Here is a 15,658-nt window from a genome sequence, read left to right as displayed (position 1 = left end):
TTTACTTGCCCTGCCAAAAAAAAAAAAAGTTAATAGCTATTTTTCAGCCGCATATTTTAAAATAATGTGTCAAAAATAAAGTCTGTGAATCTATAATTTCAATACTTAAAAAAAATTAATAAAAGTTTTATGCAAACTGTAACGGAGACAATTGGAGGTAAGATCCACAATGCAGGTTTATTCAGCGTCAGGCAAGCAATGGTCAAATCAGGTGTAAACGGGTATATGAAGGCAGTCCAGAATCGTAGTCGTATAACAGGCAATAGGTCGTAAGGCAGGCGGCTAAACAGGAGAACACGGATAAAAAAGGCTAAGGTCTAAACACGGGAAACAAGGCAAGGAGAAACGCGTTGTAATGTCACTGATAGCTAACAAGACTCGGCAAACTGGATGGGTGAATGTGTGGCTTATGTAGGGTGTGTAATCAGTCTCTGAAAGTCCTCAGGTGTTGCTAGTGTAATCAGGCTAGATGAATGAGCAGGCGTGAGTGTGACCGGAGAGCATGTATGCATATGTAATCCAAAAGAAGGTGGAAGTGTAGACCATGGATATAGTGAGAGAACCAGCGATCTCTGGTTATCGTGACACAAAGAGCAGTATGGAAAATGTGCAGGTATTTCATTGCGGTTCGAAATTATTTAACAAAAGGTGGGCTGACTGTGGGCAGACAGTTTTTTTTTTATTTTTTTGTCGCGTTGTTCACACGTAAATTTCTGCTTCCAAGACGTTACAAACAGACATTTTCTTTTAGCCTTATAATTTGATGTTGCCGCCATGTTGCCGTTTCTTCTCTGTACTGGTTGTTCCCAGGTTGCGGGAAAAAAAGCATGCTCAAAACATCAAATCTGATAAGCGGAACCGGAAAGCAATATGGTGTTTACGACTTCATTGAGAAGGGAGTGTTTAAAGACTTAAAAGCACAAGCTTAAAATGCAAATAACTGAAATAGTCGCAGACAAATAAATGTTAGTGACAAAGCAGCACTGTCCTAATCGGGCCAGTAATGATCCTGTCTACTGTCCCAAGCGTCTCTCACGCTGGCCCTGGGCCACCGGGCAGTCCTTATTGTTGAGCCCTGATATTATATTGAAACATCTGTTTATACTTTACAAAACTACTAACAACAGAGATATGGCACCAGAAAAATATCAATCTGTAAACATGAGGAAAATATACGTGTTATGCCGAGTTCAGACTGCATGATTTTCAAAGTAGTCGTGTCACAGATGTTTTCACACTGCATGACTATCTGGGCTAGCGTTTCGTCAATGCTTTGTTTAAACTGCAAGATGGATCGGCGACAGGGACATTCACATTGCATGACTTTACTATAGGAAGAATCACCGACAACTTCAACCAAACTATGTCTCACAGCCAAAAACACGTAGTATATCTTTTGTTATTAACTACATAATGAGAAAGAAGCTTTTAATGGGGTGGAACATGTACATGTTTGCTCACCTGGGTTTAAAGGGAATTAGCCATTTCTCCTCAACGTTAATAATAAACTAATTTCTTTCTGTATGAAACATCAAACAGACACGGTTGCTCCTGAGTCCTGTCAAACGTCCCGGGGGAAAATCCTCCTGCCTACACCGAGAACAGTTCATCAAACTGGGCTCGGCTTTGTCAGAAGCACCGCTAAATGCCTCCATCATCCAGTTTAAGTTTCTGGAGGAGTTGATAAACACACAAAGCTGCTGCACCCCTGAAAGGATGTAGTGGACTCAGACTTTGCTCCAAACGTATCAACTCTGTTTTACAGCCTTTATAAATCACCTAAACACTGTTATTTTCTTCATAAAATCCATGTTAGCATTTAGCTACGAATTAGACAGAAGCCCTGCCCATGACTCGAATTTGTGTCTGTTCTGAAGTGAATTTGATGCGTGAATGAAGCAGATTTTGAGGCGCGAACGAAGCGAGTAAACTCAAATGTTCAAGCATCTAATCGCACGATTTATCCGTGTGCTGCGTGTCTGTTGTGAACACAGCATAAGCGTTTAAGGAGCATAACTAACATGCTCAGCGCTGGACTTTAATGCAGTTTTTAGTTAGTGAATGGCGTGGTTTATTTCAATTTCGCGCCAACAATGCGCTCTAACACACCTCCTTTATAGACTAGAACACCATGAGTCCACAAGATGGCGCAAATGGATTTACTTTTTAAACAACATGGAGCAAAATGTAAAAATTTGAGTTGTGCTGGTCTCAAAATAGCTACAAATTGTAGCAAACACATCTTTCGCAGTATTGCGCCAGGTGTATGATAGGGCCCTAAGCCATTTCAGTTCATTCTTCGATTTCGTTTGAAGTTAAACAGTTGACTTGAACTATTTTTGAAACCATTCAGCTGATTTCTGGTTCTGGTGTAGTGACTATTGGCTTAGCTTAGCATACAACTAAACTGAAATGTATAGCAAATTTCAAAAATAGTACCAAAAGAAAACTCATGTAAAAATGCAACCCTAATTACTTTGCCTCTTAGACACACTGACCCAGGATCTGTTCCTCCACAGTCACTGCTATAATGATCGGGATCAGTGTCAGATTTCTCTGTGCTCCTGGATCAGCGTCGTGACAGGGAAGATAAAAGCCATTAACCGAGCGGACAAACACGTGGAGCTGATGGACGACAGCAGAGTGAAGTTCGACTATCTGATCCTCTGCACCGGCCTGCAGTATCAGGTCTCACTCACTCACTCACTCACTCACTCACTCACTCACTCACTCACTCACTCACTCACTCACTCACTCACTCACTCACTCACTCACTCACTCACTCACTCACTCACTCACTCACTCACTCACTCACACACACACACACACACACACACACACACACACACACACACACACACACCATTCACAGCACCACCACACACAGTGAAGTCTGTGCCAATGCAGATCACTGTTTATAAATGAATGCAATGCTAATTCATGTTTTCCTGCAGAGCACAATAATAGGTACATGAGAATTCATCATGCAGCTTGATGATAATGCATCTAAATGGCTGCAGATACTGTTTATGTAGAAGCTACAGTACCAATAAAAGCAATTAATTCAAATGTTAATTTATGTTAACTTTTGTACAATAAATATTTATATGTTGATGTTTACCTATGTATTACACTGTGTAATAATAACAAAACTACATTTATATTTGTAATAACTGAATGTTTGTAAGTCATACATTTTTTATTAGTGCACAACTACTCCACTATTTTTAAGTTGCTTGATAATCAAAGTGTACACTGTAAAAAAGCAGTTACTTTACTTTAAAAATGTGAGTAAACCTGTTGCCTTAAAAGCAACAAGTTGTCTTTAAATAGTTAATAAAACCAAAGACTATAAAATACACAAGACACGTCACTTGCATAGTTTTAAATGGGGAAAAGTGTAACGGTCAATATTGTGAACGAAGCCCCGCCTACTAGTACAGGAGCCAATCATCAATCGCTAAGACTGCCGTATCTCCAGGGGGAAAGTTCAGACCAGACGTGTGCTTTTACAACAGTTATGTGGTCAACAAACACACTGGAATTTCAGCAAATACTTGCTTCACAGACATAGGAAATATATCCACATAAAGCTTGAAATTTGTATTTTTAAATGAACCAAGTGCACTTGAAAACTAAAGTGGTTTTGTAATCTGTGTGAAACGAATGAGAGATACAGTCTGTCCTGTCAAACACACATCACATGACCGGCAGCAAATCAAACGCACACAAACTTGTAAACCAAGAGTCGCTGTCATTTCTGAAGGAGATTTGCCATCAAGACCAAGTTGTGAATTACTTTAGAAAAGCAGCGCAATCTGACGATTATTATCCAGAGGATGATCATGTGTAGAACGGCCAAAAATGAGGTTGATGTCGTGATCTTGTTTCTTTGTGCATGAGCGCATGAGCATTAGCTCTGGCAATCGGAAAAACTGCAGATTCTGTTTTATTCAGATGTTTAGAAATTAATCTTATGAGACAGATATTGTTTAATTTTATTGGTGATTCCAAATATGTAATGTAATCATAAGCCTGGCTAACAGTTTTGGAGAGTTTGATGTTTCCCCATTTAGACAGAATGCACGGGTATTTTGAATATGGCCTCCAAGTGAAATGACTTGCCCTAAAAGGACTTTGGTACAACTGTTGAAACTTGGAACGGTAAAGTTGAGTTTATTATTATAATTATGCACATAATTCATTTACTTAAAAAATAAGCAACCCTATTGCCTTAAATGTATTAAGTAAAATCAACTAATTGCTTTCGAAAGTAATGGGATTACTCACTTTGAGTAAAGCAAACTGATCACTTTTTACAGTGTAAGGTCAAATAAATTTTTTAATAAAAACATGACAATTAAACACCAGCATTTTCTATGTTACTGAAATCTAAAATGAAATTAATTGGAAAAACAAAAAAATAGGCCTACATACTAATTCTGAATAAAAATAAAAATCACAATGTCTACTTAAAGGTGTAGTAGGTGATTGTCTTCAGAAGCATTTTTATTGTGCTGGTTAAAACTCTCTTTATATTCCAATAGTAATGAAAAAAGTAAATGATGTAAATGTATTTAGATGTACTTTTATATTCTGGGTAAGGCATAAAACTAAAAAATGTTCATCCAATTAAATATTGTCGGGCCGACATCTCATAAATCCGATAATTAGCCAAATCTGTCTGTCAACAAACTCTGCGCATGTCTTCTCACGCAGATCCGCCATTAGCATGTACACGCATGGATGCGCGCCGCGCGTTCATGTGCATACGAGACACATGAGATCACAGCGGTACAATCAAATGCAGAATCAAAACTTTAAAAAATCCTGAATCAATATTGGAGTTACTTTTGTGCGCTAGAAAATGGATGACACCATGGCTGAAGTATTTCTTTTTAGACAGGCTCTGTATTAAAACTCTTTTAGTCACTCAAAGCTGATGTAGATTGTATTGTTATGAATGGGTTATATGCACAGAAGTGTTGTTCAGCCACTGAAATCTTCCGGCGATAGATTGTGATTTTCAGTTTCATAAGGTCCTTTTACAGCATCAATAATGTAGATTTATATTTAGTTGAACAACAAATCATCAGTAAATAGCGCTATTTCACTTAGCCTGCTTTACTGAGCTGAAGCTGCTTTTATATTCACATTGGTTCATTTCTGAACAATGACAACCTAAGACACGCTTCCTATATTGTTTACCGCTACTCTAAACTTCGCTCTGGCATAGCATGTAAGTTCAATTCAAATCAATTCAGCTTTATTTGTATAGCGCTTTTACAATGTATATTGTGTCAAAGCAGCTTCACATAAATGGTCATAGTAATCACAGAGTAGTTCAGTTTTCAGTGTTTAAGTTCAGTTCAGTTTAGCTCAGTTCAGTGTGGTTTAAATCATTACTGAGAGTCCAAACACTGAAGAGCAAATTCATCGATGGGTAGCTCTACCGATCCCAAACCATGCAAGCTAGTGGCGACAGTGGAGAGGGAAAAAAAAACTTCACCGAGGCGAGTGAAGAAAAAAAACCTTGAGAGACCCAGACTCAGTTGGGCATGACCATTTTAATTTCTCCGCTGGCTAAAAGTCTTGTGCAGAAGTAAGTGTGGCTTAGTAATAAGTATAATTCCTGTACGCTGTCGGCCAAACACTACTACATTTCAGGATTCAAGGCTATGGATTTTTTCTACTGGTCTGATCGGGCCAGTGGTTTAGAAAAAACAAAAAAACGACAAAGTTAATAGCTATTTTTCAGCCGCATATTTTAAATAATGTGTCAAAAATGAAGTCTGTGAATCTCGAATTTCAATACTTAAAAAAAACATTAATAAAAGTGTTATGCAAACAAAAAGAGCAGTATGGAAAATGTGCAGGTATTTCATTGCGGTTCGAAATTATTTAACAAAAGGCGGGCTGACTGTGGGCAGACAGTTTTTTTTTTTTTTTTTTTTTGTCGCGTTGTTCACACTTAAATTTCTGCTTCCAAGACATTACAAACAGACATTTTCTTTTAGCCTTATAATTTGATGTTGCCGCCATGTTGCTGTTTCTTCTCTGTACTGGTTGTTCCCAGGTTGCGGAAAAAAAAGCATGCTCAAAACATCAAATCTGATAAGCGGAACCGGAAAGCAATATGGTGTTCATGACTTTATTGAGAAGGGAGTGTTTAAAGACTTAAAAGCACAAAATTAAAATGCACATAATTGAAATAGTTGCAGACAAATTAAATGTTAGTGACAAGGCAGCATTGTCCTAATCGGGCCAGTAATGATCCTGTCTACTGTCCCAAGCGTCTCTCATGCTGGCCCTGGGCCACCGGGCAGTCCTTATTGTTGAGCCCTGCATTTCTAACTGGCGAATGACATAAACTAGTGGGTTGTCTGCTGTCATGCGCGCATTCGTGTTTCAGTAGGTGTGGCTTTGGAATGCAGGAATGGAACTGTGTTTCGAAGATATTATGCTAGCTGGTTGGCATTTTGGAAGATCATCTACTGCACCTTTAATGACACATAAATTGCTTTGATATTATATTATATTTTAATGATGTTCCCAGCTGAAGTCAAAAATATTATAAAAAATTATAGATTTTTTTTTTACTTTTTAAAATATTTTCCAAGTTATGTTTAACAGAGCAAAGAATTTTTTTACAGTATTTCCTAAAATATTTTTTTAAGTCTTGTTTGTTTTATTTCAGCTGGAAAGAAAAGCAGTTTTAATTATATTAAACCAATTAAAGGTCATTATTAGCAATTTTTTTCAACCATCTACAGAACAAACAATCATCATCATTACAGGGCCTAATTACCCTAACTTGCCTAATTAACCTAGTTCAGCCTTTAAATGTCACTTTAAGGTGAATACTAGTATCTTGAAAAATATCCAGTCAAATATTATTTACTGTCATCATAGAAAAGAGAAAATAAATCAGTTATTAGAAATGAGTTATTAAAACTATAATGATTAGAAATGTGTTTAAAAAATCTCTGTTTAATAAAATTTGGAAAAAATATATATACGGTTGAAGTCAGATTTTTTTTTAGCCCTCCTGTATATTTTGACAAATAAAAACTGTATATAAATATAACTTTATATATTCTTCAATAATTGTATTTCTGTCTTCATTATTGTGTATTTTCCCTCCAGATGCCCAATCTCTCCAATGCTGATGTCATTACCCAAACCTCCAACAGTCTGAAACCTAAAGAAACCCGACCCAGAGTCCCATCAAACCTCTTCCTCCTCAACGACCATCAGGATTGCTCCGTCGCCCATCACTGGCTCACCCACAACTTCACACAGCTAACAGGTCACTGCTAACTAACCCACAGCATACGAGCTTGAGATCAGTGTGACTCTCTCATGCATAATCTCATTTACACAGCCACTGTTACTCTAAACCTGCATCCAACTGTTGCAGCATAACAACCAGCTAATTAGCCTGCGCCAAATCCCGTCTCCTTCCATGCATTTACAGGGGAATATTAATATTAGCAGGCTGAGCTGAGTCGCTGCTATCTGTCTGATTAAGCCTATTATGTTTACTAATTACAGCCTCCTTTAATAATCCGGGAAGTAGCGCAATTATCGCTGAATGCTAATTATAGCGTCTGCGAATGAAAGATATCAATTTAGCGGCATGAGAATTTGTATTTGGGTCAAGCAGAGAGCCTGGCTGGGAATCAGTTGTGGACGTGAATGAGCTGATCATGGTTCTGGCAGAAATGCTGATGCTGTTGAGTGTGTTTGTGTGGCTCTGGCTGAGCTTCAGCACCACGGACAGAGCTTTAAAGAGGACTTCGCTAGTAACCGGACAGCGAAGCATCAGCAGACACTGAGGATCATACTAAACGTTTACTATTTGGGTTTTACATTTGCTAAATGCCAGAATAATCAGAGAAATTTTTTGGGATAATTTTTTTTTATTCATTTCTAGACAGTCAAAAGTTTACCTACATTACCTTGGTATTTTTTTAGCTTTGCTTTTAAACTGTATAACTTTGGTCAAACGTTTTGGGTATCCTTCCACAAGCTTCTCACAATAGTTAAGGAATTTTGGCCCATTCCTCCTGACAGAATTGGTGTAACTGAGTCAGATTTGTCGGCTGTCTTGCTCGCACAAGCTTTTTTAATTCTGCCCATAAATTTTCTGTAGGATTGAGCTCAGGGCTTTCTGATGGCCACTTCATAACATTCACTCTGTTGTCCTTAAAGCACAATTTAACTAATATATATATATATATATATATATACACACACATACACACACATACACACACACACACACACATATATGAATATATATATTCATTTTCTTGTCGGCTTAGTCCCTTTATTAATCCGGGGTCACCACAGCGGAATGAACTGCCAACTTATCCAGCATATGTTTTTTTACGCAGCAGATGCCCTTCCAGCTGCAACCCATCACTGGGGAACATCCATACACTCTCATTCACACACATACACTATGAACAATTTAGCTTACCCAATTCTCCTGTACCACATGTTTTTGGACTTCTGGGGGAAACCTGAGCACCCGGAGGAAACCCACGTGAATGCAGGGAGAACATGCAATCTACACACAGAAATGCCAACTGACCCAGCCGAGGCTCGAACCAGCGACCTTCTAGCTTTGAGGCGACAGCACTACAGTGTTCTGAGTGGTTGCTAAGGTGTTCTGAATGATTGCTAGGGTGTTCTGAGTGGTTGCTAAGGTGTTCCGAATGATTGCTAGGGTGTTCTGAGTGGTTGCTAAGGTGTTGCTAGGGTGTTTTGACTGGTTATTAAGGCATTCCTAGCCGGTTGCTAAAGTGTTCTTAGTGTTGCTAGGCAGTTCCTAGGGTGTTCCAGGTAGTTGTTAAGGTGTTGGTAAGGTATTGCAAGTTGTTGCTATGCCGTGGCTAGGGTGTTCTGAGTAGCTGCTAAGGCGTTGCTAGGGCGTTTTATGTGGTGGCTTAGATGTTGCTAGGTGGTTCTGAGGGGTTGCTAAGGCATTGCTCGGTGGTTGCTAAGGTGTTGCTAGGTGGTTGCTAGGCAGTTGCTAAGCTGTTGTTAGGTGGCTGCTATTGTGTTGCTAGGCGGTTGCTAGGCAGTTGCTAACATAAATTACTATGCTTCTAGAATGAATAAGCATGTTGCTAGCATGTTTCTAGTATAAATTAGCATGTTGTTAGCATGAATTTAGTATAAATTAGCATGTTGCTAGTATGATCAGTATGTTAGTATGTTTGTTATTGTATTGCTGAATTGGTATGTTGTTAGTATGTCCAATGTAAAGTCAATAGCAGTTTTTTTTACAATGGAAGTCTATGGGACAGTTGCTAGAGTACCATAAGTGGTTGCTAGGGTGTGGCTAGTTGGTTGAAAGTTCATCAGTTATTGGCAGATTTGTAGTCTGGGTTATATGAGCTCAACCTTAAGTTTGTATGACAGTCTGGTGCAAAGTTATAAGATCATAAGTTTGGTCCAATGTTAAGTCAATGGGATTTTTCTGAATTTTCCAGGTCAGTTTTGGGAAAACCGTAAGTCGGATCAGTTGTGAAAGATATAGCAACCTGAGTCAGACCAGTTTGGAGGATTGGTGTTAGTTTGGTGGTTGTAGTATGAACGGTCAAGGAGGAGATGCATGTAGAAATTAGTCTCAGAAGAAGAAGACAGAACAATATTAAGTTTATGTAGCATAACAGTATGATGCTTTCTCAAGCCACCATGACTAGACATGTTTCCTGAGCAGAATTTCTGAAGGATCATGTGACATTGATGGCTGAATTGATTATAGGATTTAATTTTATATTTCAATATATTCACAGAATTTATTACATTAACTACTGCGAAATATTCATCGCTCTGTTCAACATCATTTGTGAAATATTTGAAAAAGAAAAATCACAGGAGGGCAAATAATTCTGATTTCATCTGTACATCCACTGCCAATGATAATCCACTGAGTTACATTTCCTTCAATAGAGAGCAGCTTCACCTGACAGTAAAATAAACTTCAGGCCATTTGCGCTCCACAACGGTGAAGGGAAGCAATTTATTGTGGCTGTTTGGAGAGATTAAATCAGCGGCTGTGACACACAGAAGGGTCACTTAGCAACCTGGAGAAGGTCCTATTAGAGGTTAAAGGAGGAGAAGGAAGGAGGAGAAGATGAAGGAAGTGCTGCTCTTTTACTGAAGCGTCAGAAACCCTCTCACAGCAGCAGCGCTGGATAGATTTAATTGAGATCTATTGTGAAGAAGCCTTTGATGTTAACATTACAATCCTCAAGGATGAAAACTAATCAGACGGCACCGCTCACACTGAATGAATATAGAAATGACACCAGACGAATATGTAATGCACACATGTAGAGCGTGGCGAACACTTAAGGGAAAATTATATCCTGCTCAGTGTTTTTGAACACACATGTATAAACATTCTGTTCAAGATACACTTAGACTGTAGAAAACAAAATGCTGGGTTCCACACAATTCCTTCATGTTGTCCCAACACACATCGATTATGTTAACTTAATCATTTTTACCAATTTAAGTGGATTAAACATAAAACAGTGGGTTGTCCCAAAAATGAAAGTAAGAATTTGTGTTGTTTCAACTCATTTCAAATAAGTAGCTTGAACAAGCAACAAAAGCCGTTTTTGGAGTGTACTTGAGAAGCAAAATGATGAATTAAGGAGATGTACTTTATGAAAAATGTATAAAAAATAAAGTGAGGTTTTGCTTAAAGGTGCAGTAGGTGATCTTCCACAATTCTAACAGCTTTGAAAAAATCTCTAAATCACAGTCCCTCCCTTGTCGTCTAGAGCCACCCCTCCTGAAACACTAACACAGCAAAAGAACCCTCTTTCATGTGTTAAAAGCAACTAGTGCTTGTCCGGCGGCGTGCAAGCCAAAACTGACATGCTATTTCAGAGTGAATATTTAGAGTTGCATGGTAAACAATATAGAGAGAGGCTAGGCAGATTAGTGGTATTTACTTGTGTTTTGTTGTTAAACTAATTAAAATCTACATCATCGATGCTGTAACAGGTCCCCCGAAACTGAAAATAGTCTTATCAATCTTTCATTTTCATCTCGTATGTAACAACAACAACTAATGTTACATCAGCTTTGCGTGAAGCTAAAACAGTTTTAAAACAGAACATTACCTGTCTAAGAGAAATCCTTTCTCCAGCGTGCAAAGGTAACTCCGATATTGATTCAGGTTTTTAAAAAGTTTTGATTCAGCATGTTTTTACCAATCGCATGTGCGTGCTCTCTTGTGAACGTGCAGCGGTCGGCGGTCCTGGAGGGCCGGTGTCCTGGAGAGTTTAGCGCCAACTAATCAAACACACCTGAACTAGCTAATCAAGCTGTTCCTAGATAGACTTACTTCCTGGCAGGTGTGTTGAAGCAAGTTGGAGCTAAACTCAGCAGGACAGCGACCCTCCAGGGCAAAGTTTGGACATCCCTGCATTAGAGGAATAATGTTGTTTTGCCCTTTGTGATTAGGCTTAAAAAGTGACTATGAATATACATTCAACGGCCACTTTATTAGGTACACCTGTCCAACTTCAACGCAAATTTCTAATAAGCCAATCACATGGCAGCAACTCAATGCATTTAGGCATGTAGACATGGTCAAGACGATCTGCTGCAGTTTAAACAGAGCATCAGAATGGGGAAGAAAGGGGATTTAAGTGACTTTAAACGTGGCAATGTTATTTTAGAAAATGCTGATTAACTGGGATTTTCACACACAACCATCTCTAGGGTTTACAGAGAATGGTCCAAAAAACATCCAGTGAGCGGCAGTTCTGTGGGCGTAAACGCCTTGTTGATGCTAGAGGTCAGAGGAGAATAGCCAGACTGGTTCCCGCTGATAGAAAGGCAACATTAACTCAAATAAGCACTTGTTACAACGAGGTCTGCAGAAGAGCATCTCTGAACACACAACACGTCCAACTTTGAGGCAGATGGGCTACAGCAACAGAGGACCACATCGGATGCCACTCCTGTCAGCAAAGAACAGGAAACTGAGGCTACAATTCACACAGGCTCACCAAGATTGGATAGATGTTGCCTGGTCTGATGAGTCTCGATTTCTGCTGCGACATGTGGATGTTCTGGTCAGAATTTGGCATCAACAACATGAAAGCATGGATCCATCCTGCTTTGTATCAACGGTTCAGGCTGGTGGTGGTGTTGTAATGGTGTGGGGATATTTTCTTGGCACACTTTGGGCCCATTAGTTCCAATTGAGCATTGTGTCAACGCCACAGCCTACCTGAGTATTGTTGCTGACCATGTCCATCCCTTTATGACCACAGTGTACTCATCTTCAGATGGCTACTTCCAGCAGGATAACACGCCATGTCAAAGCGTGAATCATCTCAGAATCGTGTCTTGAACATGACAATGAGTTCACTGTACTCAAATGGCCTCCACAGTCACCAGCTCTCAATCCAATAGAGCACCTTTGGGATGTGGTGGAACAGGAGATTCACATCATGGATGTGCAGCCGACAAATCTGCAGCAACTGCGTGATGCTATCATGTCAACATGGAGCACAATCTCTGAGGAATATTTCCAGTATCTTGTTGAATCTCTGCCATGAAGGATTAAGGCAGTTCTGAAGGCAAAAAAGGTATACGTTTTGTACAGTATGTCAGAATTCTTAGTTCAATTATTAGTATCAGAACATTATTCATTTTAAATGCATTATCAATAATTTATTGATATTGATATTATCTTCTTCCACTAGGGACCTGCTGAATGCAGCCGACTGGAATGTTATCATTTGATTGAATGGGCATTATCAGTGGTTATCAGCTGATAGGTATGGGCTAGTCCCATCCACATGGTTAATCAGCTATAGATCACATACGGCTGCTGCCGGAAGTTATTATTTATATTATTCATTAAATTTCCCATTAATTGTATTGTATTGACGTCCACCCCTACCTCAACCCTAAACCAACTGTCACAGTAATGTAAAAACAGATCTGGATCTGTGGTCTTCTCTATTAGTATAGCTATATGTGGATGGATGATAACAGCCTTCTGAGCTTACCAGTAGCGCAGAAGGCCCCTACTGGCCCATATCTATCAGCTGATAACCACTAATAATGCCCATTCAATCAAGTGATAATATATAAAGCGGATGCTGAATGTGCAAAAAAACATTTCTGGTGGATATTTGTTCATTTTTGACAGTAAAACAGCAATATTGTGAAGTACCATTTAGCCATATCTCCTCCAAATATTGTTCAATCCTAACAAACCAAACATCAATGGAGTTAAAGAGTTGCAGAAATCTTAATTTTCAAAAGTGGACCCTTATGACTGGTTTTGTGGTCCGGGTATCTTTTTGCTTCTCTTATAAATGTATCTTGATTTGAAAATAAGTCAAAATATTAAAATTAAAATGCAAAATACCTATTTTTTTGGTCTTTTTTTTTGCCTTCAAAGTCAACTGAGGGCACGTTTCTCAATGCATGCCTAAAGTAAACTTCCTGTTGTGTGTGCGCAGGTGATGCTGTGGTGTATGGAAACACTATAGACGTGTTCACCTGCATAGAGACTCTCATTGGTCTCGGTGTCAGTGGCCGCAGGATTCATGTAGTCCATCCTCCTGAAGATCAACCATTCTCCTGTTTCCCCGACGCTTCAGTGGAGCTGGCAGTGAAACAGGCTCTAGAAAAAGAGGAAGTCCATGTTCATCACAACTGCCTGTTGCTGCAGATCAATGATGGACAACACACAGAGCCTGTGACATCTGCCTCTTTCAGCACGGATGGAGCCATTCTACAGCTGGAGTGTGCGGTCAGGAACAGAAAATATTATATAGAAAATAGTGTAGTGTAATTGACTCCTCTTTCGTTATGTTAGCGGCTGTTTTTGCCCCTTTGACTTCCATTTTAATCTCATTTTAGTACAGTTTGTCATTTTTACTGTTGATCATCGGCTGGCAGCATTAATCCTTTAGGCCAGTGCAAAAATAGCTTAGTTTCTGGATTTTATATGGAGTATAAATGCAAGTTACAGGGCTCTGTTTTAACAATTGTAACGACCCCCTCATTCGGGTCGCAACATAAAAGAGCTCAGACAACAAAAGAATATTTATGCAACTCATTTATTATACATAAAAATAATTGAACAACAAATCAAGAAACAAACAAATGTCTAGGGAATAATAAAGAAAATAACTAACTTTAACTTCACATACAAATAATGCCAAATAGAAACTATAAGGCTGCAGAAATAAAGAGATGGCCTTGACATGAGGACGGCCAAGTAGCCACACCGTCCTCCAGAAGCCAGCACATCAATCTTATTTATTTGATCTAAACCAATTGGTGAGTATCTAGGAACTAAAAATAAAAGAGATTACTATAAACCAGGGGTCACCAAGCTCGGTCCTGGAGGGCCGGTGTCCCTGCAGGGTTTAGCTCCAACTTGCTTCAACACAACTGCCTGGATGTTTCAAGTATACCTAGTAAGACCTTGATTAGCTTGTTCAGGTGTGTTTGATTAGGGTTGGAGCTAAAATCTGCAGGACACCGGCCCTCCAGGAACAAGTCTGGTTACCACTGCTATAAACTATAGTTACTCTACTAATCGGAGGGCATTATAATTAACAAACATGGAAAAACTGAGTCAGGGGCGGACTGGCCATCTGGCAATTCTGGCAAATGCCAGAAGGGCCGGACCAATTTTTAAATGTGGGCCGGTCAGTTTTTTTATTTTTCATTTTAAAATATGTATTGTTTTTAATTGCAGACAGCTTTTATCTCTCGCTAGATGTGATATTAAGATGATGATAATAAAAATAATAATACTAATAAATGTTAAGCATTTGACCCAATCAGCAACTGCCGCCTGGTTTTAAGATGGGCCGACCCAATCCGAGGTTACCCGGACATAATCAAAATCTGGCAAGAATGTCATATTATTTCACCATCTGTACACTAAATAGTGAATGTGCGTGTCTGTGAGTGGGGCTGTGTCGGTATGGTAATGTGGGCTGGTGTGGCTACAGTGCCAGGGCTGAATGTTTGTCCCAGTCCGCCCCTGAACTGAGTGTCACCCTATAAAAAGAATGAAAGTAAAAGATTTCAGTTCCTACCTACAGGAATAACTAACTAAACCTACTTAATCTTCAAAGGTGTACCGGACTCGGGGCGGATTTTAGACACTAAGCTCGAGGACAGTTGGCATAGCCAAAAGCCATATGCATACCCCCGACAGAGACTTAATAATCTCCATCAAGAATAACCTTCAAAAATAAGAAAGGCAAAATAACTGATGATCAACAGCAACAGTTAAAAATTATACCTCTTTCCAACAGAGAAAAACAGTTAAGAATACATAATAATATGGTATCATGGCTTTGCAATCCAAAAAAAGTCTTTATAATGGAAGTCAATGTGACAAAAACAGCCACCAACATAACGAAAGAGTAGTAAGTTTGCCTAGAGTGTATTGTGGAGTCTTTGAATATTTTCAAAGCATTTTCCCAAAAAATGTGTCTAAATAAGATGTCACCTAAAATAAGTAGATGTGCTGAAACACAGAGAAAGTTGAGGCCAAACTAAGACTCAAAATCCCTCCAGAGTGAATGAAAACAAAAAATAAATAAAACTTCCCTCACCGTTTTGTCACACACAAGTGGTT

The 15,658-nt window shown here is 39.0% G+C and overlaps 1 protein-coding gene across 7 annotated transcripts in view; it reads left to right on the top strand.

The window, feature by feature from the left end:
* Positions 1–15,658, top strand: part of cfap61 (cilia and flagella associated protein 61) — a 110,198-nt gene that overhangs the window by 82,390 nt on the left and 12,150 nt on the right. For all 7 annotated transcript variants that reach the window (XM_001342490.10, XM_017352573.4, XM_073933760.1 and 4 more), the window contains 3 exons: positions 2,520–2,688; positions 7,147–7,309; positions 13,515–13,807. In XM_001342490.10, the coding sequence (XP_001342526.6) occupies positions 2,520–2,688; positions 7,147–7,309; positions 13,515–13,807 (625 nt within the window). The remainder of the gene's footprint in view (positions 1–2,519; positions 2,689–7,146; positions 7,310–13,514; positions 13,808–15,658) is intronic.

Source organism: Danio rerio, chromosome 20, assembly GCF_049306965.1.
Source record: "Danio rerio strain Tuebingen ecotype United States chromosome 20, GRCz12tu, whole genome shotgun sequence".
Lineage (NCBI taxonomy): Eukaryota > Metazoa > Chordata > Actinopteri > Cypriniformes > Danionidae > Danio > Danio rerio.
The sequence above is the reverse complement of the archived record's forward strand: the minus strand, read 5'-3'. Positions and strand labels throughout refer to the sequence as shown.